At 36.6% G+C, this 22,890-nt stretch overlaps 3 protein-coding genes across 5 annotated transcripts in view; 2 read left to right on the top strand and 1 right to left on the bottom strand.

The window, feature by feature from the left end:
• LOC135682272 (bromodomain adjacent to zinc finger domain protein 2A) overlaps window positions 1–2,189 on the top strand; it is a 27,369-nt gene extending 25,180 nt beyond the window's left edge. For both annotated transcript variants that reach the window (XM_065197086.2, XM_065197087.2), the window contains 2 exons: window positions 52–326; window positions 813–2,189. In XM_065197086.2, coding sequence (XP_065053158.2) covers window positions 52–318 — 267 coding nt within the window. In that variant the 3' untranslated portion in view covers window positions 319–326; window positions 813–2,189. The remainder of the gene's footprint in view (window positions 1–51; window positions 327–812) is intronic.
• Window positions 99–5,425, bottom strand: LOC135682278 (rhodopsin). Its single transcript, XM_065197098.2, has 3 exons — window positions 5,029–5,425; window positions 4,132–4,770; window positions 99–3,450 (listed from the first exon to the last, which is right to left on the bottom strand). Exons 2-3 carry the CDS (start codon window positions 4,339–4,341, stop codon window positions 2,659–2,661), a joined length of 1,002 nt encoding a protein of 333 aa, XP_065053170.2. The 5' UTR covers window positions 4,342–4,770; window positions 5,029–5,425; the 3' UTR covers window positions 99–2,658.
• A 23-nt stretch (window positions 5,426–5,448) lies between these two features.
• On the top strand, window positions 5,449–20,757 carry LOC135682276 (3-oxoacyl-[acyl-carrier-protein] synthase, mitochondrial). Of its 2 annotated transcripts, XM_065197094.2 has the most exons (16): window positions 5,449–5,653; window positions 7,781–7,897; window positions 8,077–8,166; window positions 8,821–8,847; window positions 8,995–9,059; window positions 9,472–9,579; window positions 9,833–9,904; window positions 13,457–13,543; window positions 14,261–14,412; window positions 15,076–15,190; window positions 16,285–16,351; window positions 16,557–16,694; window positions 17,962–18,039; window positions 18,713–18,783; window positions 18,984–19,175; window positions 19,332–20,757. In XM_065197094.2, the coding sequence occupies exons 1-15, from the start codon at window positions 5,599–5,601 to the stop codon at window positions 19,164–19,166; spliced, it is 1,425 nt and encodes a 474-aa protein (XP_065053166.2). In that variant the 5' UTR covers window positions 5,449–5,598; the 3' UTR covers window positions 19,167–19,175; window positions 19,332–20,757. The 2 variants fall into 2 exon arrangements, with proteins under 2 accessions (XP_065053166.2, XP_065053164.2); XM_065197092.2 differs by having other exon boundaries at window positions 5,451–5,653; window positions 18,984–20,757.
• The last annotated feature ends 2,133 nt before the right edge of the window (window positions 20,758–22,890 follow it).

Here is a 22,890-nt window from a genome sequence, read left to right on the forward strand (position 1 = left end):
ACGATATTCTATATGCTGTTTTTAATAGTTGCATAATGTATTTTATCGAAGGTTGGTCAGGCTGGTAAAAACATGTTAAAGTTTTTCGAGAAACGGTGGATTGAGGTGTTGGCGAACGAGTGTGAAAGCAAGGGAAGAAGATCAAGCAAAGGAAATGTCAGTGATGGCAACGGAACTGCGGAGGAAACAAGTGGAGATACTGAGTCAGAAGAGGATGATAACGAGGAGGAAGAAGATGAGAACGAGGATGGAGATGACGATAACGAGGATGGAGATGATGATGATGAAGAGGATGAAGAAGAGGGGGAAGGAGAGTGAAGAGATAGGTAAATTGCTCTGTTGTTGAGCTTCCTGTTTTCTAGTTTTTTCTTTATGATCAAATTATCTGTAGAATATGATAAGTATATTATGTGCATATTCATTTAATTTCAATTTGATTTCGTTTCATTTAACATCAATTTCATTCCTTAAAGATGCCCTCAAATTGTTGCTGCTGTTTAAAAATTTTGTTAGCAAATATTGAAAAGGAAAGAGGTCTATTAGAAAGACGCAGTTTTTCTACTTTAGACATAATGAAAAGTTCCCTTAGATAAAAAAGGCTCTTCGCCCATGTACATGTCTTTTTGGTACATGTCCTAAAAAGCGCGTTGAAAAATACTGTTGAGGACTGGAACTACTACAGTAATGTATTGGACATTAGTCGTTTTCGAAAACCAGTAAGCAAAAGCAAACCAATCTTTTAATATTTTGCTTTCCATGTTTCGAGAATTCTTAAACTAGATATTTAAGTCGTTTTTTGTTTTTTCTTTCAGACTTTTAAACTGTCCCATGAGAGTATAGACGGAAATGATGACAGTCATTCCTACAGAATCTTTGAGACAACATCACGTGTGTTTCGGAAGGTGTGTTTTGTAGTTGAAGTAGGAAAGTCCCAGAAATTTTGTCTTGGGTAAAAAAGTGCTTCTTTGCGTGACTTAAACAAAGATAAAATACAGAAAGGTACTGCAAGACTTACTTGAACATCGATATTTTATCAGTATAGCATCTTTGACAGAAAAAACAGCTATTTAAATTTGTTTCAAGTGAGTTCTCGTATTTCCTTTATAAAGTAGTGTTGCCTTCGCCTTAAAAATCAAGCAGTCAGCATTATAATCGCAAGCCTGTCCGAAACTAAATAAAACTCCTCTACCTGTGTCAGCTAGGCAATTTCAGCTGTAAATTTCTTTTAAAGCAAATACAAAACTTGATCTACCTTTGTTTTCCAAAACTATTTTGAACAACCCTGGGTATTATTACAATGAGATGGAGGACAAAATTGTTGTCTTTCTCCGCAGTAAGACTTTTCACAGCAAAAGAGCTGGTTACATCTTCTTATACCATGAGTCCGTTTTTCCTAGAACCGATATCCCCAGTGGACCATTTCACGTTATCCTTTTGTTTACAGTTTAATTTTGAAGATACTCCTCCCATTAGCAATTATTACAGTTTATTTTTACAAGGTTTTTCAGTCACTGTGAGCAAAAAATATTTAAATACAAAGGCCTTAACAGTGCATTTGTATTCTTATCGATAAAAATCATACTCGATGTTATTTTTGCATTGTCAATACTGAGTGTGAAATTAACAAAGCTGATATTTTTAAAGCTTATGTGATTGACCCTTCCCTCCCTCTACTCCCTATTCCACACTCTTCTCGTAATCCTTAATGTTCTGATTGCCTAAGCAATATTAACAATATCAGAAATCATACTCCATGTAAATTATTTTGCACTTTTTCTTACTTGCTCAACCCCCCTCTCCCTCCCCCTCCCCATGTCCTTATTTTTGAAAGCATTTCACGGTTCTTTTCTAAACCACAAGGTATCTAGAGACTGTGAAAACCTCGTTTTGCTGTAAGAACCATCTCTAGCTGCGCACATGCTTTCTTAATAAATCCCAGAGCCAAAAACTCCTTGTTAGTTCGTCATCTCTTTGTCGTATCTTTCTGAGTTGATGCTGAAAAACTAACCATTTGCAGGTGTAAATGTTCTGTTTTCTATTTTATCATAAATCAAGTCTTTTCGAATTATTAAATCGGTTGTTATAAACTGTCCCTGTCCGTACGATGCCCAAACACAAGGATTATTCTGTGTATATTTTGTGATTACTGCTTGAAAAAGATTTGTTTTATTAAAAGAGGCTTGTACGTTTTCATGTCTTTTTGTTTGTCTTCGTCTGTTCTTTAAACTGAGCTCTAATCGCATGAGTTTAAAGAATTTTGCTAATTTTGAAATTTTTAAGCTTTCTTAAGAGCATGTTTCAGCAGAATTTTCACCGCGCAATTGAAATAAAAAGCAATGTTTTTTCCTGGCATTTCTTATCAACTTAAAAAAAGTACAAAATTGTCAAAATCCACGTAATGGTAGAGGCAGGGCCTTTGTTGCAAAAGATGAGCAACTCATGTTTGAACACAAACAGAAGAATGATTTTGTAGAAGATAACCACAAGTAGCCACAGAAGTTTTCTTGAATACCTATGAATCTTTCCGTTAAAGAGTTTGTTGAAAGGTATTCTTTGAAATGAACTCAAAAGTTTTATTGACGTCTGTTGCTGTTAAGGTAGGAAAAAAGTAATGTTTGTCGTATTTGCAGCTATTACAGTCCTCTCCGAATTGAAGTATCACTCCTCTTCAATACGATCCAAAGGTGGCTTCGATGGACCTGGCTTTTCTCCGTCCTCGACATTCCCAGTACAGCAACAACAGCAATCCAGAAATCTTTCTTTCGTCGTCCTTTTTATCACTCCAAGAGTATTTGTGTATTCACCATGTTGCAATGCGTACAGAAATGGGTCCGAAGCTGCGTGAAAATACACTGCCCAAAAAGCGATTTGGTCGGCCATCGTAAGCCACGTTTGTCCGACAAGATTGAACGTATTAAGTAATATTGAGATGAAAAATGGCGCACGGAAAACGACAAATGCCCCAAATGCCAAAATTATCGCAGACCTGCCGCTTGATTTTCCAGCCTCTAAAGATTTATGCCCAACAATGTCACTAGCTAAAACGTGTCCTTTTGCTGCGCGAACTTCAGGGTCTCTGATATGAATGCTGATTGCTATGCAACAGAACCCCATCCACAGAAACGGCAGAGCGTATAGAACTGTCATCAATGTCCCATTGTAAACAAGTCTTTCCACAGTTCCGATGGTTTGCGGGAAAGCACAACCGAAAATCGTGGATGAAAACTCATACTTGCCCCATCCGAATAGAGGTCCGATAGCAAGTGAAATTGCTACCATCCATGCAAGGATTAAGGAAACGCAGCTATGAAGAGACGAGACGTTGCTGTCTAATGGCCCAGACACCATCAGGTATTGATAGAAATGGAATACAGCGATTATCAAAGCAGATGAGCCAACAAAAAGGGTTGTCACTAACGAATTCACTGTGCAGAATGTTGGAGTAAGCCCCTGGAACAGAAAAAAGACATTTAATAAGGCAACTACTTTGTGAAAAGCCAAGGCTAGTATTATAACGTCGATAGCAGCGTCAATATGCCATAAAATAAATTGTCTGCTGCAGCTTGATAGAAGTATAGGTGTTTTGTGAAACACAAGGCCATAGGCCATGAAAAATTAAGTTAAGGAAGAGATTAATCCCTCCGGCAAAAGGAATACAATCAACTAGAAGAACATTTAGGATAAGTTCACCATGAACAGCCTGCTTCGTTAGTTTATTTCTCTTTTGGTAAAGCTGGAATTAACATTAGCAGAGTTACCCTTGACATGCGCATAAACTGAACAGTTGTCTAACGTTCCAACAGCAAAGTCTGATTTTGCGTCATAAAATTTGTCGAAAAAATACCCCTTGAATATATGATTCACAGGAAATAGACATTTTAAAGAAATTTGTTCAGACAATTTGCCAGACACTCAAAAAGATCTCTTTTTGACCTGTATTCCAACATCTTCCTCTGCCAAATCAAAGAACTGAGATTTTTCTATTTGCTTAGCTTGAGAAAATATCAAATCTTGCTTAACATAAACATTTTTAGCAGATTGGCGGGAATTTACACCTCATAAATATTTATTTAATTTGATAAAACGCTGAAAAGGAGCTTCAAATATAAAGGGACTGCAAATATAAAATACCTGGTTTCTAAATGCAATTTGTCCAACAGCATACGGTATACACGTACAAGCAACTCCAATGTCTGCTAATGCCAAGTTAAAAAGAAATATATTGAGTGGTTTTTTAATGGATAGATTCCAGCACACGACGATGAAAACCAGCGAGTTAGCAATGATTGCAAACATCGTCACGACGGCCATGAAAATGCCAACGACAGTGCTCAGCATCATCGTGGTTTCTTTCCTTCCAAGAAAATATCTAGGCTCGTTTCTGTTTTCACTGCAATAACAGCTCACGGTATGTGCACACCATAGAGTTCGTTATGAAATTCTGAAATGTCTTTGAAATGATAGCATTTAAAGCAGCAGGTTCTACGTGCTACGATGCGACTGCATTTGCGAACGCACTTACGAGAGCTTTACGACATTTGTCGAACTGAAAATAGTTCCTACATCCATAGATACAAGCAGATGAGAGCAATCCATTTCCATATGCTTACAATTGAGGCAGATATTTTTCTTTATATATAAACACTTCATAATGTTTTATTCATGCAGGTTGTCGAATAATAGGTAAAATTTGGTTGTGCGTTATGTCTAGCCATGTGTATCGAGAGCCAAGAGCTATCGTGTGTCCTGTGCAGCACCAACGACACCTGCCTGAAAAAAGAATTAGGATAGCTTACATGATTTCTGACTGTGAAGTTCTATTTTTGATGAGGAGAGGGGGCCTTCACGATGCCTGGCCTGTGCTCGCATTATTAAGAAAGCCGTGCCTTGACGGCACTGGAATAACCGATATTTTCAAAATCTGTTTTCTTCAAAGACTCAGTGTCCATAACCTTCATAATGAGAGTGACAGATTTGGCAGGAACCCAACTCCTAGAAATGGTAGAGCATGCCTATTTTGTAACTTACAATGACTAAGCACTTTTGAAGATGGGCTTCACTTTCTTCCAGCACGTCCACTCTATCACGGAGAAAGAAACCAAATGTTAGCAGTCATCTACTCAAAATTCACCTTGGTTTCAAATCTTGACACAACAGCCAAATTCATATGGCTAATGAGCCAAAGAAATAAAAATGCTTAATAGCAGTGTCAAGATTTGTTAAATTTCATTTGAAAAATGATAAGGCCTAACAATTGAAGTGTCTGGAGTCTTCTTTTCTCATTTGATACATAACTTTAAGTGGACAGATTGATTTATAACGGATATTTGTGTGATTTTCAGTAATATGTAGTTAATGAGATCTTGTATCATACTGTTAATTAGCTTAAATCTTATGGTTAAATTGTTCTGTCATGTTGTTAAGATTGAGTAACCAGTTCGAAAGAAATTCATCACGTGGTATCCAAATTGAGGCGAGTTGGGGAGGAGGTTATGTGGCCTAGCATTAACTCTTATTTTTTTCTTACCCAAGAGTTCTTTCGAAATGTGAATTTACATCCAAAACAGCTTTCGGCTTGTGTTGTGACCGGCTGCCATCATGCTGCTGACAACAAGTCGGACGAGCATCAGTTATTTGGCGCGAAGGACGGATGGTATATTTTTGTGCCTTAATTTCTTGACATAAAGTAATGTTGATAAATTGATAATTGATATTGAGCGTCGCTGACTGAAGGGGGGGGGGGGATCTGGGCGTCTATAAAAAATATGTTGCGTTCGCGTCCTAATTGCCCTCTCGAAACGAGTCGGCCGGTACGAAATCTTGTCGGGTTTTCCAAAATTAGAAAAATCCGACTAATCCAATAGGTAATGTCAAGTAGAGGCTATTAAAAAAGCTTGTACGCATGTATTTTTACCTTTTCTATGCTTTCACCAGTGGCCAAAACGACCTGGTACCAAAAAACTTCGTTAAAATGACCAATTTCGACTTCAACTTCCATGATGCTGCTTCATCAAGCACTTTTTGGGATGGGTTGAAGAAATGTGCTCACTCGATGCAGTTTTTCGGTTTCTCCTTTACAATGGCTTTCTATAGAATTCAGGGGTATGTTTGCCCAAAATCAGACCAAAGGATATTCAAATGCAAGAGAGAAGAGTGTACTGACTTTGATTGTTTAATTGTGGAGACGTACAAATATATTTCTTGTCATTTAAAAAAAAATTTCATTTTTCAGACTTTCCTAATCGGGATTTTGCTGGAAGACAGAGTCGCCCGGGCGATGTGAACCCAACCCCTTTTTTATGGCTGCCCTACCCCTAATATAAAGTCTGCAATCCTTGCAGTGTCTGGGAGCTCCTTACAGTCCACAGCTTCCAGCTACATCTGCGCCAAACTTTGTGACAGGGCTACCCAGCACTTCCACTACCTTCACCTCTAGAATTAGAATAGAACATCACTTTCTCTTCTTCCATGGAATGGTTCACGCCCTCTCCTCTTCCTGCTTTTAAGAAACGTGTTTACAAAGAATTGTAAAGAGAATGTTTATGATGATGGAATCAAGTGGACATCCAAATTTTATAGTACAAAATTCACTGCAGCCAGCAAATTCTGGTGAACTAGAAATACCATAATATTCAAAACATAATATCATGCCTCTGATAGTCAAAAACACAGAAGTCTACAGTTTTTGAGAAACTCCTGTAGATAGCAAGGTGCATAATTGATGACTTTGACTGGGAACTGAGAATTGTCACCATACTGTAGAGTTTAGTCTTGTGCTGGACTGCAGTGTATGTTGGTTTCTAACGAGATCTCAGGTGTACAAGAGAACAATTTCAAGTGTGCAAGTAGGAACTTTGGTTTAAACTAAATAGTGTTCACTACAATTGTGCACATTAGTTAACACAACTATGTTAAATCCAGAGAATATCAATTGAGAAGGGAATATGAACAAAGTTAGAAAATGTACATGATTGATAGGTATTTTGTTATAAAACCAATGCAAGAAATTTAACTCTTCATTTGGCCTAAGTAATAGGACACACCCATGTCACGCCATAATCTTAAAATGCTACACCTTTTACCAGGTGTGCAGTGCCATTTGTGCATTTGCCATATTCTGAAGTCTTGGTCTGGTGGGGAATGGCAATAGTTTTTATCCTTTATACTGCCCACCCATTATTAAAAATATGCCATCAAGTCCATGAACAATGTGATTATTCATCTGGTTATATTCCTGAGAATGTTCTACCATTTAAACTTCTGGCTACTCATTACAAGCAAAAAAAGAATACAGGATCTTTTCCAAAGCTGTTGCTATAAATTATGTACACAATTTCTCTTGAGATGCTGCAGATTTGAATTTTAGCCTTTCCCAACAGAATTTCTGGCTTTCCCCACACAGAAAAAGTACTTTTCAGTCTGGTATTGACAAGTAACAAGAAAAGAAGCATGATTTTACTTGTAACTGCAGGTCAGGTCTCCTCAAATGGCCAGGCCTGCTTAGGCATGTCCCCTTCCCCCCCCCCCTAAATTCCCCTGGTTTAGAAAGATTGTGTGTGAGATGGAAGAACCGCAGGATAGGCTGTCTGCTGGATTCTGTGGATGAATCTTGCAATGAGTAAAGAGAATCAAATGTATGAGATAAATTTTCCAAAATAAATTTAATTATTATCTCTCACAACATTGGGTTCTCCTCGTCGTTTTGCTTTGTTTCTGAATTTATCCTCGTATTTAGAAAGATTGGTATCTTTTGCCAGAAAATCTTTCTGCATATTTTTAGGAGCCATATCTGCTGCTCTCCTTCAAAGAGTAACTTGCAGCTCAAAATATGCTCAAGTAAGAGGACACGCTGATCAAAGTAAGTCCACTGAAAGAAGGGTGGTTTGTACAGGCCTTGGTAAGTGAGTTACTGTTTTTGCAATGAAAATTTTTTCTACAAACCTCAATTAATTTCAAGTGATAATCTTCAATTTGAAATGTGATTGGTGCAAAGATATTTACCAGAGAGCAATTTATTTAACATCTGGTTTCTTGCACATTGAGTGTCAAGTCAAATGAACTCATATTATTTTGTAGGGCTTGTAACTCCTCTTGGATGTGAAATTGAGGAAGTCTGGAGAAGACTTACAGAGGGGGAGTGTGGTGTGTCAGCAATTGAATCCAAAGGTGAGAAAAGTAGCTGAGAAAAAGAACTTTTAAACATGATATCAGGTTTAATAGACTTTATTCCAAGACATCTAACTGGTTCTAACTCTAGGCATTCTAATGCACAATCTAGGCCTTATAAGAAAATCCTAATGGCCAGCCAGGTTTTCTGACTTATAAGATTATAGACCTGTCATTTTACTACTTTTTCATTTGTCATTTCCCTGAGTTAGGTCAATGTTAGGTTAATTTCAAATCTAGAAGCTGACTTCTTTAGAGCAGCTGATTAAAACAAATTTCGGGACATTGATATAAAGTTGCCAATTCAGTCATAACTTATCGGCTGTTTTTTGTTTAATAAAGTGAATGGAAATATATGAAAGGGAATATTTACATAATAGTAAGAACATAACAGACATATAGAATATTATTATGTCTTTGGATTATAATATTTTATCAAGTATCAAGACTGGTATGTCTTGAAATGTTATCTTTATCTATGCTCTGGTTTGCTAACTGTTATGCAATTAAAATGTGGGGCAGACCTGTGTTTCTGGTTTGTCTTAAAGTGTTTGTTGTGGGGATTGCATTCTGTGTTGCTCATTTTTTCTGTTTCTGTCTGTCAATAATATGATTCTTATTTTTAATTATTGATTTTAAGTTTTGAATTTACAGAATTTTCAGACCTGCCATCTAGAATTGGTAAGTTTCACTTCTTTTATGAGATTCTTCATAAAATTGTTTTTCATGCCATTCTGTTAATCATTTCACTTCAGTATTGCTTTTTTTGGATTTTAATTGCAAAATGGCAAAATGTACATCTTTCTAAATTTAAAATTTTCCTTGTAGCTGCTTTTGTTCCTACTGGAACAGAGCCAGGTCAGTTTGATGAAACAAAAGTTGCATCCAAAGGGGTAGGTAAGCTTCACTGGTGTACTGCACAAGCAATCTCCAACTCCTAATCAAGTTATGAAAACCATGAAATATTTTCACTAAATACCATACAACCAAATGCATCATTGTTAGGTCAAATTAAGTTGATATGTTCCATTGACATTTCAATCAAAATATTTTGTGGCAAAACCTTTTTTCATTTTCACCATATGCGGTTTTTTTTGCTTTTTTCTTTGGAAATTCCAGAAAGATATGCATGACACATCCCCACTGAGAAATTCAAATTTGGAGTCCCAAGTTGGTAATTTTTATCTGGGTAGAACCAAACTTATATAGCACATTGTCCTCAATATGAATCAAAAGAGGCATACAATTATGTATCACTGTGATTGATAAAAGATCAAAATTATACTAAAGGTTTGTTTTTGTTAGGAAAGACGAAACATTTTAAAAGCAGCCCTGTTTGCATTGGACTGTGCTGACAGAGCACTAAATGACTCCAGCTGGAAACCGGTGACAGAGGAAGACTATGAGAGAACAGTATGGCTTTTACAATTTCTAAACTCTACCATTATCCTCAAGGATATGGCATGTTTGCTGAAATCTTTTCGTAAACAGATTTAAACCATGCTTGTATCTGCAAGGATTTCGAAGAATTATTTTATGATCCTACAGAATGATTACCTGTGGATTGTAAAAAGATCTCAACAAAATTTCTCATATCTTTGGTTGTTGGTCTACGTTTTAGCTAAGGGAGGTGCTTTCTTTAAAAAGTTGAAATTATTTTCTATAGGGTATTGCTGTTGGCACAGGTATGACAGGGCTTGATGAAATCGCTAGCACTGGACATGCTTTCTATACTCAGGTAGGAATTTTAAAGTTTTGAAAAATTAGGAAATGGTCATGAACAATGGATGTGTAAGCTCATATATTTCTTGTGTTTAAACCTGGTTCTTTTAAGAAGAATTATCTCAACCCATCATGAACACATCAATTCTACATCCTTCATGTTTCAGCCTTCATCTGTCATCGTCTTTGCTCGAAAATACTGCAGATGTCATATTTCAATCTAAGACAGTCTTTCGAGTTCAGTAAAAATCAAGCTTTTTTAACCCTTAGTTGTTGTTTGTTGGCTGAATAGAAATGTGTTCAGAACATCGCAAACTGTGCTCCATGATGGAATTTTTTGCAGTTGGTCCTCTGGAACAACCCCTTTATGATCCTATATTCACTCAAGTAGCACTACATATTAACTGGTATAGTTATGGATGTAAAGCTATGAAATAGACAAAGGGGCCCTTCCAAAAACAAGAAGGAAAATAGGGTAACTTTTCACTAACAGTTTGAGGGCTCAGCCTCCTTCTACCACCTTACGTGTAGTTGCAAACTTTGTAAAATGCTCTTGAACACATTGTTGGTAAAACAGTAGTTCTTATTGAAATCAGTCAGGCGCTACAGCGGCAGAGCATTTTTGATCAGGGGCTAAAATAAAAACAGTGTGATTGTACCATTTGGCAAGTATTTTTGGTCAGTGCAATGGTGTTGAAAATACAAAATAGAAAGTTATTTATGGAGTAAAAAAACCATTTACTCATAACGAGTTGATAATCAAATTTATTTACACTGTATTGCTTTATTACAATATGAAAATTGAGATTTCCGCAAAAATCAAGATTTTCGAGTTTGTTCAAGTTTATAAGACTTTATTGTAACAAGAGCACATTTTGTTCTAGACCAATCAGCGGGTTTGTTTACAAATTGTCATTAGCCAATCACCGGCTTCCATTTCGAGCTTGATTTTTCAATATTTCAAATCAAAACACAGTTGCTGTGGAGCAAAACCTACCCTCATACTTTTGCCCGGGAAAAAAATTTACATTTTTCTACGAAAAAGATTTTTTAAACTTACATTCTCGAGTAACTTTTTGGTACGAATCTAGGAGCCCTAAGCAGGAACACAAACGGTTGGTAAAATGTCTGCAGTGAAACATCACCTATTTTCCACCTCGGCCCTACCGCCAAAAATGCCTGGCCCCTAATTTACTCTATATGAAGCTTTTGTTAATTAAACAAGGAAACATTTTTAGATTTTAGTTACCTGATAATTTGCGCAAACAAATCACCCAGCTATCACCTGGGAATAATGTATTTTCTTAAAAAAACTAGGCTTTATAATTGCCTATTCCCTCCTCTACACTACCGCACGGGATGCCTAGGCCCTTTCCGAACCTCCCTCCTGGTCACCACAGTCCATGAAACTCAAACCACTTTTGTGAAGCCATCAGTCTATAGTTTGAAGCCAAAAAGACCAAAATATTGGCAATACTTTCAATTCAATTTTTGAAAGAAATCATCTTTTTAAAAAGTAACAAAAACCCACTTTTACAGGACAGTCTCAAAGTCTTGAAACCTTACTGATACCTGCTAAAAGGTTTTTAGCACAATGCATGATAACTTTAGAAATATCTTTGCTAAATCATATTTAGTTGTTTGAGAACCAATATGATCATATTGGCCTTGAATTTTGTGGCAAGTGATATATTCTCAGCTTTTGGTCGTTTGATTTGCGTAAAGCGCAAAGGTTTCTTATTTAAAGAAAAATATATAACAGATTAAATGAGCAAATGTTTTGCAACAGTTTGGTGACTTGGTTGATTTTGTAATGGTTTCTCAAAAAATTATTATCACTTAATTAAAGAGTCGTTATCACCAGCCTGAATTTGTTTTTGTCCGAAAAGGAAATCGATCGTTGAACTGTCCTGATACTTTCGTGAGGGGAGAGTTTGCATTCAAGGAGATGAATTGTGGTTTTGACAAAACTGCAGCCTTGGTCTTCTATGCAGTGGATTGAACATTGCTGCAGTGAATTGATGGACTTGGAGGCTTTCCAAAAAATCGAAAAGATGGACTTGGAAATTTCGAAAAACTCAATTAGATGGGCTTTCGAAAAGATGGACTTGGAGGCTTTCGAAAAATTCTATATGGATTGAATTCTTTTGTAACATATCTCACAATGGTCTCCGTTGAAGTAAAAAAAAATTGAACCAAGATGTTTGACCAATTCTTTCATAACAATAAGAAAATGAGCAGTTTATTGATAACACAGAGGGAAATGAGCAGTCTTAGACACCCAAGCATAAAGGTAAGTATCTGCGAGTTTACTTTATAGAAATCTTACTAGGTTGTGCAAAGAAAGGCTTATTTTATTCAGCAGTTCTGAAATGTTCTATTCTTGTCGCTATTATTTCTTGCCGCTGTTGTAAGTCAATTTTCGTTTCCTTCGCTACAAGCTTGACAAAAACCCTCACAACATTTACTTACACATGGATAAAAAAATTTTTTTAGACAAATAAATAGTTCAAAGGTTCAAAGAAACTTACAGAAAAATTCAAGAAAATTCAGAAAACAATTTTGCAATTACAAATCTGTAAATTGTAAATTCGAAACTTTCCAGATACTTTCATGAGGGGAGTGAGTTACCAAAATTTTCGTTATTGGCAGTAGCGTGGCAAAAATGCCTTGAAAATAGCTTTGAAACGACCAAAGGCTGAGAATATATCACTTGCCACAAAATTCAAGGCCAATATGATCATATTGGTTCTCAAACAACTAAATATGATTTAGCAAAGATATTTCTAAAGTTATCATGCATTGTGCTAAAAACCTTTTAGCAGGTATCAGTAAGGTTTCAAGACTTTGAGACTGTCCTGTAAAAGTGGGTTTTTGTTACTTTTTAAAAAGATGATTTCTTTCAAAAATTGAATTGAAAGTATTGCCAATATTTTGGTCTTTTTGGCTTCAAACTATAGACTGATGGCTTCACAAAAGTGGTTTGAGTTTCATGGACTGTGGTGACCAGGAGGGAGGTTCGGAAAGGGCCTAGGCATCCCGTGCGGTAGTGTAGAGGAGGGAATAGGCAATTATAAAGCCTAGTTTTTTTAAGAAAATACATTATTCCCAGGTGATAGCTGGGTGATTTGTTTGCGCAAATTATCAGGTAACTAAAATCTAAAAATGTTTCCTTGTTTAATTAACAAAAGCTTCATATAGAGTAAATTAGGGGCCAGGCATTTTTGGCGGTAGGGCCGAGGTGGAAAATAGGTGATGTTTCACTGCAGACATTTTACCAACCGTTTGTGTTCCTGCTTAGGGCTCCTAGATTCGTACCAAAAAGTTACTCTAGAATGTAAGTTTAAAAAATCTTTTTCGTAGAAAAATGTAAATTTTTTTCCCGGGCAAAAGTATGAGGGTAGGTTTTGCTCCACAGCAACTGTGTTTTGATTTGAAATATTGAAAAATCAAGCTCGAAATGGAAGCCGGTGATTGGCTAATGACATTTTGTAAACAAACCCGCTGATTGGTCTAGAACAAAATGTGCCCTTGTTCTTTATTGTGAAAAGATATGCTTCTTCTACAGGGCTACAAGAAAATCAGTCCATACTTCATCCCAAAAATTCTTACCAATATGCCAACTGGTCATATAAGCATCCGCTATGGATTCAAGGTATTAATTTCTTTCCTTTTTCTTACTTATCCCTCCACTTGATACCGAATCTTCAATAGTTTCTCTTTTCTAAATATATAAAATTATCAATGTCTTTTTTATCATTCTATAAATGGAAACCGTACAGTTACCATCAATCATCAGTTATCAAGCCAGGATCTCTGTTAGCACTTGGACATGTTATATTTTGGATCCAGCGAGCACAGTTATTTAGTGCCAAAGATAATAGGGCTCTGTCCATTCCCAGACTTTAAGACCACCTTATTTTTTGAGGCAAGCGGGCAAATAGTTTTTGGTTTGAAAACTACGTGATTTTCAAAATATTGCCAACTTGAATCTCTTTCATAGAAAGAGTACTTTCAAAGAGACATCAGCATGATTTATTTTTAAAACCAAGTAAAATATTTCAATACAAACTACATATTACTATACTTGCTAAATACTCTACGATACTACAGCTACGATACCATGGGAAACAAAGGACAATGCAACCCCATTGCCATTACATGATGCAATACATGCAACTAGACAAGCAAATATCAACGCTACACGTACACATAATGAATGTTAACAAAAAAAGAAAAGAAATATATATATATATAGGCATGAATTTCCAGACAACTTGAATTTTGAGGCCTATGTGAATTGCTTTCTGAACCACTGCATATTACAATATGTCCGTTGTCCGAACAACTTCATCCTTTGCTTAATCCTTAGGGACCCAATCATTCAGTATCAACCGCGTGCACAACCGGAGCCCATTCTATTGGCGATGCATTTAATATGATCCGCAGAGGCTACGCTGATGTGATGCTTTGTGGAGGGACTGAGGCTAGCATTTCCCCACTCGCATGTGCTGGATTTGCAAGGTATTAGCTATTCTTCTTGTCCTAAGGCTCGTTCGGTACTCTAAAACGTAAGCATTGTGGAAATTCGTGTGATATTATGGTTCCTTAGGTAAACAGGTGCCTTTGTTCGACGGAGAGAATTCTGCACTTTTCCTTTATGGTTACGCTTCTAAAACTTTTTTAACAGGCTACAGTGGATTTCATACGTGGATCTGCTTTGCCCTTGAAATTATAAACTGCTATACGTCCATTTGCTCATTAAAGTAACTGTTTCAATTTCCATCTTGAATTTTCATACACGAAAACATTTCAACTTACAAAATTGATTGAGTTAAAAATATAGGTACAATAACCTATCTGCGTATTAGCTGCTTTTTGATGACATCGTGTTGGATTATTTCTTGGAATTTTTAGGTCCCTTAAAAAGATACCTTCTGTGTCAACAAATTCTTTTCTTGCCATCGATTTTTCAATGACAGGACCAACATTTTCCAGAGGAAAAATTGAATTCTCAAAGCTACTGTCAGCAATCACAGTTTTTGAGATTTTAAATTTTTTGTTTTTGTTTTTGCAGTGCATAACTAAACTGTTTACTGCACAAAGAATTCTCGTTGTATTTGACAGGTATTCATAGATATTCTATGTTGTTTTTTTTACAATATAAAATATATGTTCATGTTATAGGGCCAGAGCTCTGTCTACAAGCTTTAATGATGATCCTCAAAGGGCTTCACGACCCTTTGACAAAGACAGAGATGGATTTGTGATAGGTGAAGGAGCCGCTGTGCTGATTCTTGAGGTGTTTACTAATTTCTGTAGCTATTTAGAACCCCGAATAACTGTAATTAATTTGTATGCTCCGAATATCAATTGTGATAAAATCTTATTTTTTGAAAAATTTATCACTGCACAAATGAGAAAAAGGGCAAATTGGCTGGGGCCATTGAAGGGTTTTTCACATTTTTCACGAAACGGCAACAAAACCTCATTAGAATAACCCCTGAGCCCTTGTGCAGTTTAAACCCTTTTTGGCTATTAATGTGATCAATGCTTTTTTGTCACAAACTTCATTAAACATTTTTATTGATATCGCATTTGATACCTAAACTAAAGCAAAAGGGGATAGAGAAGAAAAAGGCCATATGATTACACTTTTGTCAAGTCATTCAAAATACCATTTTTTTCCTGTGAAGTGCTGGCAAAAGTGCAGCAGGTAGATTCATGTTGTTACATTTCTTTGTATTTGTCCATGAATTTTGAAGTTTATGAGGAAAATGCTTAAAATTTTTCCACCATGACTGTAAATTGTTTTATCACTGCTCACACTGAATTTTTGTCACTGCACAAACCCGTTTTACTACTAAACAAATTGTTTATCACTGAATCTTAAAATTAGGTATGATTGTGAGCAACATTTAAATAAATCAGGGGTTTGGGAGAGTTAGAAGAAAAAAAGAGGGGGAGGGGGTGAAAAGGGATGGGAGACGTGGATGAAAATAGGTAAGTTAAAGAAAGGAACCTCGCTGTTAAGCAAAGCATCGATTAAGAATCGTTTAATATCAAATTTTAGTGTCTGTTATTTCGCTTGACACTACCTTGCAGCTATCGCTTTACCTCTGCGGGGAAGCATTTCATAGCCTCCTCAAAGCTCGCCTCCTTCGGGTAATTTCTTTCTTTTCCTGCGTGTGCTTTCATGTGTTTCGGGATTTTCTGATAAACTCGCTTTAATTCCTTATCGTCCCCTTTTTTAAAGCGAAATTAAATTGAACATATTGTAAATCTGAACTGATATTGCTTTTCTACGGGAAATAACTATGTAAACGTTTGACCTGCTTTTATTAAGTATCTTTTTATCAAGTTAAGAGTTATTCAATACAGTATTCATCTGAATAGGAGATGGACCATGCAATAAAACGAAACGCAAAATTGTACGCAGAAGTTCTCGGCTATGGAATGTCAGGTAATTTTATAAAACGATATACAAATGAGATTGCCTTGCGGTGTAGAACACTACAGCTCTCTATCATCCTATCATACAGCAGTATTGTGAAGATTCTTCAAAAGCGTTATCTTATGGTTTTGGAAGTAGCTACCGTCTTTGTTCTTCTTTCTTATGAAGATTAGATTAAATCCTTAGCATATGAACCAAACAATCTCCTTGCTAGGAGATGCCTATCATATAACTGCTCCGTCTGAAAGTGGTCGTGGTGCGTATTTGTCAATGAAAACAGCATTAAAAGACGCTGGTCTTCGACCTGACGAAGTGCAATATATCAATGCTCACGCAACATCCACCCCTCTTGGTATGCATTTGTCAAATATTTACGTTTTTTAAAATTTATGTCAATTTCCGTTTTCAGCTGTTCAGTAGTTCTCTTTGAAACATTTCTCAAATTGATTGTCAACACATACTCAATTGTTTCTTGTTTTTTCAAAAACTTGGTCGCAACGGTTAATTGTGTTTTTGATAAATCAATGTATCTTTTATCTGTTTTTATATTTTTTTCTGCAAAGATTCCAAGCTAATTATTAGGACACTGAGAAGCTTGGCTTATCAAACAGTTTCCTGGTCCTTCCTCTCGATGTGACCACACCACGTTATCCTACGCCTGTAAAGGCCGATTTCCATTTGACATTTTTTGTGCGCGCAGGCGTAGCGCCCAAATCTGAGCATGCGTAGCTAAGTGCTGCTGTCAAAAGGCTCTGAGTGAAAGTTTGAACCCCATGTGAGGTACTTGAACCCCAGACTCTTACCGCTTTGTCTCACAACCAAATGAAACAAAGCAATTTTAGTAAGTGCGCGGGGGAAAAGAGGCAGCTAAAAATGGGGCGAGTGTAGAAGCAAAGCGTGCATTGAGATAAATTTAAATGACTGGGTAAAACCCTTTTGGAAATGTTTCGAACTTTAAGATATGAGAGAAAGGAAGCCGGGAGGATTCGAGGATAAAGGGGAGCAAGGATGAAGAAAGAGAGAAGAGGGGGGGAAGAAAAGGGAATAAAGGGAGGGGGAGCCTGAGAGATGAAGGAGGAGAGGTTGTATATAATATAGTACTTGTTTTCCATATACAATGTTGACCGTTGCTTTCATCTAAAGATATTCTCAGTTTTATATTAAGGAAGCAATTTTATATTAAAAATTGCTGGATGTAATAAAATCTGTTGATATCAATTTTTCCTTGAAATTTGATTGTCAAAGCTCTGTTACCAGGCTACTAAAGCCAATTGGAATTATTTTAAACATGATTTCATTATTTTAAATCATGATTACATGGGCTCCAACGCAGGTTGGAAAGTGGAGGGGCCAAGAGAAAATATAACAATCCCAACAAAAGTTTTTAAAAAAAACCCTACTGTTTTGCAAAAATGTGAGGGGGCCATGGCCCCCGGCCCCCCCCCCCTTCATCGGAGGCCCTGGATTAGTTAGAATATTTTTTTATAAACTTTGCTGTCAATCACAATATCGCTGTGGCCACGTAATCTATTGTTTGCAGTATTTGTTCGCATAGGTTCTCAAGACGTTTTGTTTCAGTTAGAAATACTTATGGTGCATGAATAAATTTGTTTCGACAGGTGATGCAGTAGAGAATAAAGCCATTAAAGACGTATTCCTTTCCCATTCAAAAAAGCTGCAGGTTTCGTCTACTAAAGGTTGGTTTTATTGTGTTTTTCTCCACTTATGCTGTATTATTGCAGAGATCGTTTTAAAAGCCTGAGCAGTAAGTGAGAGTAGTACCTGTCATTTTCCCGTTATAACGGTAGGTCACGTAATCTGAAGCTTCTGGTTACGTATTTAATGGGCGCTGGCGTGCATTTACTTAGCGTGAATAGTAAGTTTACTTGGCGTTCGATTTTCACATAATGTGATAATACTGAAAGTTGCTGTTGATCTGCGATAAGTGTATTGCAAAGATGCGATTGAAGCTATAGTGGTGTCTTCTATAACCAATCATTGGTATTAAATCAACGATTTTCTTGACTTAGAAGAACATATTGAGTAAAGAACTTCTAAATTTTCAAATTGGTATGTTACGTTATGTTATGTTATGTTATGTTATGTTATGTTATGTTATGTTATGTTATGTTATGTTATGTTATGTTATGTTATGTTATGTTATGTTATGTTATGTTATGTTATGTTATGTTACGTTATATTATATTATATTATATTATATTATATTATATTATATTATATTATATTATATTATATTATATTATATTATATTATATTATATTATATTATATTATATTATATTATATTATATTATATTATATTATATTATATTATATTATACATATTATATTATACATATTATTTCATTAGGTGCAGTTGGCCATCTACTCGGAGCCGCTGGGGCAGTTGAGGCAGCATTCACAGTACTATCTGTGTTTAAAGTAAGAATCAATTTAGTGAAAATTTAGCATACCTTTTCGGTTGTGCGTGTGCTGTATGATTCAAACGCAAGAAATTAAATCGCCATCATCATGAGCATCATCATTACCGGCATTATCAATTGTAAAATCATCAAAAACATATCAATTTGGGCTCATTTTGTAAAATCCGTTCACCTGACTTTGAGTAAATAATTTTCCAGGAAATCGCTCCTCCAACATTAAACCTGTACAATGTATCCTGTGATAAAGAATTCTCCCTGAACTACGTTCCTATGAAAGCCCAAGAGTATTGTGCCACCAAAGGAAAGAGAAAGATCGCTTTGACAAACTCTTTTGGATTTGGCGGGACAAATGCAAGTCTTTGTTTTGGAAGCATCGTGTGAAAGATCAAGGTAGCTTTTTTTTAATTCCTGACATTTTTTAATTAAGGGCCAGGCTCTGTGTATCTTAGCTCATAAGTAAATAGGAGTAACTTCAAGTGTAACTTTTGCTGGTATATTCGAATAGTCGTTGATAGAGGTGAATGTTTGTTTCACTTCATTGTTTAGGACAAAACTGTCACAAGATAGCATGTAAAATATACGGAAGTCGACTGGGTAATGTAAGAGCAACGAACCTACCGGAATCGCAAAGAATTTATCTACAAGATACTTTTGCTAGTTAAAATTAAAATGTTTTGGTTAAAATCCTTTGGATTTGTATGCTCGTTTTAGAGCTCAAACAAATCAATCATTTAATGGTGTACATTTTTGTATCCACGTGATTTTAAAATCCTATTACCCTGCAATGCCTAATTAAAGGAGAGTGACTTTATTAGCAAGGAGCTGGAACTTTCTCTAAAATCAATGGAATGGGGATCATAATAAACTGATGCTCGATGGCAAAAATAATTGTTTCTTCAGCTGCTAATATAAAGGGAGAACATGCGTATAGATACTGAAGGCAAATTGTTTAATCTGTATGTATTAACCCTTTTTATAGTGTAGAATGAGTCACGGCTTTTCTTTTTACGTATGCTTACCCTCGTACTTTGTTATAAGTGGGGATCATCATGATTAAGGGAAATGGGTATCGCTTTTTCTGAAACCTCGAACCTGGCCCCTTTACATTTGATAAAGACGCGATTGTTTATATGTTAGACACTCGATTAAAATGGAGAATGACACAAATAATCAATATATTTTCCGCGATACTTTAATAGATTTCCAGCTCATTGAATACAATGTTTCGTAGAAAAGGCGATCAAAAATACTTAGGCCTAGCCTAACAACAACAGCGGTTTCAAACCGAGGTCGGTAAATGACGTAATCAATTAATGTCTCTTCTGGAGGGGTAAAACTCTATAGGCAAAAGTTACGTGTACTTATGGTAAACGAAAGAATTGTCCATACATTTCACATATACACTAAGTCCCTTCAGCTAGTCTATATTGCAACAATGTTTACATTTATAATGACTAAAGGTCAAATACGAATAGATACAAGCTAAAAAGTGAGTGCTGTACATGTACTTCCAGAGAGTCGTGTATCCATTACTTTCAACTAAACAAATTTATTTCTAGTTGTTTATATACTGGCAGAATGCTACCTGACACTAATAGGGGCTTTAGTCCAGATCTTAAAGGCTGAGTAGGAAAATCCTTTTTTGCATAGTCTAGATTGTACTTCAGGAATCGGGATCTGAAAATATTTACTGAATCGCGTGTTATAAAAACACCCCTGGAGAAGAGAATTCGTCACTAGGATTTAGTACATCAATGTCTGCAAGTACCAAGGTTTTTGTAATTTTGCTGCAACTTCCTTTGGTAAAGTACCCATGCCATGTAATTATATTCATTCTTTTTGTGAAGCTTGTTGCTTTGTGAAGTTTAGAATGCTTGCTGCTTTGTACTTATCAGAGTAACCAGAGAATATCTCGATGGTGATCACCTTTAAGTGTTTTTAATCGTATGGATCGAAACCGTGAAGTCAACAGTTGAATATGATTCATTTTATTCTTTTTCTAATTTAGGGATGTTGGAGGGCTAACCCCCCCCCCCCCCGAAAAATACATTTATTGACAATTGTTTAGACTGCGTAATCATTTTAAGACCACCCCGTCTTCATCATGTCTTTTCTACGGCCTAGCATTAAATGACCTTGCAGACAGTTACTTTTCAAAAGACAGTGAAAAACAACATCTTTTCTCGATGTGGCAGCTGCTGCCAAAAATATTTTTTGCGAGCAAGCAGTAAATCAGGTGCTTCTAAAAATAAATTGTCATTATTCTTTTTCTATTGTACCAAAAGAATCTCACCTGCAAAATAAAGGTCTATTTTAGAGCATTACTAATGGTTGTTTTGCTGCTTTCGCGCTAGGATTGTCGTTACTGTCCTTCAAGGTGCCACTGGAAAACCGAGATTTTCTCCAAATCGCAAATTCTAAAGTTCATGTTTTTATGTAGCGAGTGGGAAGTCATGTGACTGTATTTTGAGTTTTTAAGGTTTAAAAACTCCGTAAATCTTTATCAATCTGCGAGCTTATTCGAACTAATATAGATTTGCATCAGCTTACATTTAGCATATGATACATCTGTCGTGTCTATTCGACCATGTGGGATAAACAATGCGCCATTTCCAGCATATGCTCACGAAGACCCTAGGTCAATTTTTGAAAGTGAGCCTCTCTAGTTGCTTGTAAAATCGTGCTTTCGTGAGAAATGTTGAACAATGCTATTCTCGCCGGTGGGACATGGCCGAGATCGCGACCGAGACCTTCCAAGAGCACTAGGAAGACGCAAAACCAATGGAACATCCCTTGTTGCCCTCAAGAACCTGCCAGATGTCGATGTGACTACGACAGAGTCTTTTCTAGTGAAAAACAAGAAGACGACAGCACAGATAGACAGGTTAAAACAAGGAGGGTAGGCGCAGAAATCGGACAAGAGTCATGCCAACATCACTTAACAGTGGAAACACCAAAGTTAACATATGACCTGCTTAAATGCGATTCACCAGTTATTCCGTCGCGTCGTTCGAATCACCTTTTATCCGAAGACTTTCTCGGTGCTTCCTTCGACTCGTGTAACTCTTTTGGCGATATTTTTGACTCTTTTGATACAGTCACCGAGGCTTCAAATCTTTCTTTATACCCTGATGCTGACCAGGTTGAGAGGGGTCTTGCTGACCTAAAGCCAAGGAAAATATCGGCTGATTCGTATGGGGATCTTTGCAGCAACAACAGTCAATGCTGCGTACTGGACTATAAGTTCCGTAATGGATCACTACGTGGAAGTTTTGGCAATGTTTCACTTTGTGCATTAGAGGCACCGAGAGCATTTGGGGTGAGAGATCTGCGCTCTGAAACTAACCTAACCATGTTGAAGGAACACATCATAAGTGGTCAGCAGTATAAAGATGAGAATGCAAACTACTTGCGCCTTGACGACCATAAACTCAATAGACTTAGTCGAAGTGAATCTAGTCTCACCGACAGATTCCGGGATATCTTAATTCCCTTGAACTCCGGGTATATCGCGTATGAAAAGCGTTTGCACCAGCGAAAGCCTCGCACTCGCTACAAAGTATTTTCCAGTAAGGAAGAAATTCAAACTGACTTCGAGGCTTTTGCTATGGGTTACCAAGGATCTTTAAGTTATTTAAAACTAAAAGATATTGAGTCCTGTCGTGTAACTGGTCCTGGTGTAAACAATGGAACAGCTGGAAGGCGGACTACATTCTATATTTTCACGGAAAAGGACAAGAAGGAGTATTTAAAGATTTATATAATAGGACCGAGGCTGGTTCCGCCGAAGCATGAAGTGGCAACACTTACCGACTGTTTTTATTCGGTTTCGTACTTGCCAGAGAGGGTTGGCTGGTACTCTATTAACGTGTTATGGCATGGAAAACATGTGATTGGAAGTCCGTTTAGAGTTCTGATGCTGCTTCCAAAGCAAAAAGTTTGGTTTAAGATGGGAGAAATAGCTCCTAGTTATCAATCATAGCCCCTTAGCACATTTTAGCCCTCTCATTCAGTGGTGTACCTGAGCTCATCTGGGAACCCCTTTTCACTGTGATACAATACGGAATAATAATAATAAACATTTACAAAAAGACAAAATGAAAAG

The sequence above is a fragment of the Rhopilema esculentum genome, chromosome 16 (genome assembly GCF_057945365.1).
Source record: "Rhopilema esculentum isolate cy_ngs chromosome 16, ASM5794536v1, whole genome shotgun sequence".
In the NCBI taxonomy this organism is placed as follows: Eukaryota; Metazoa; Cnidaria; class Scyphozoa; order Rhizostomeae; family Rhizostomatidae; genus Rhopilema; species Rhopilema esculentum.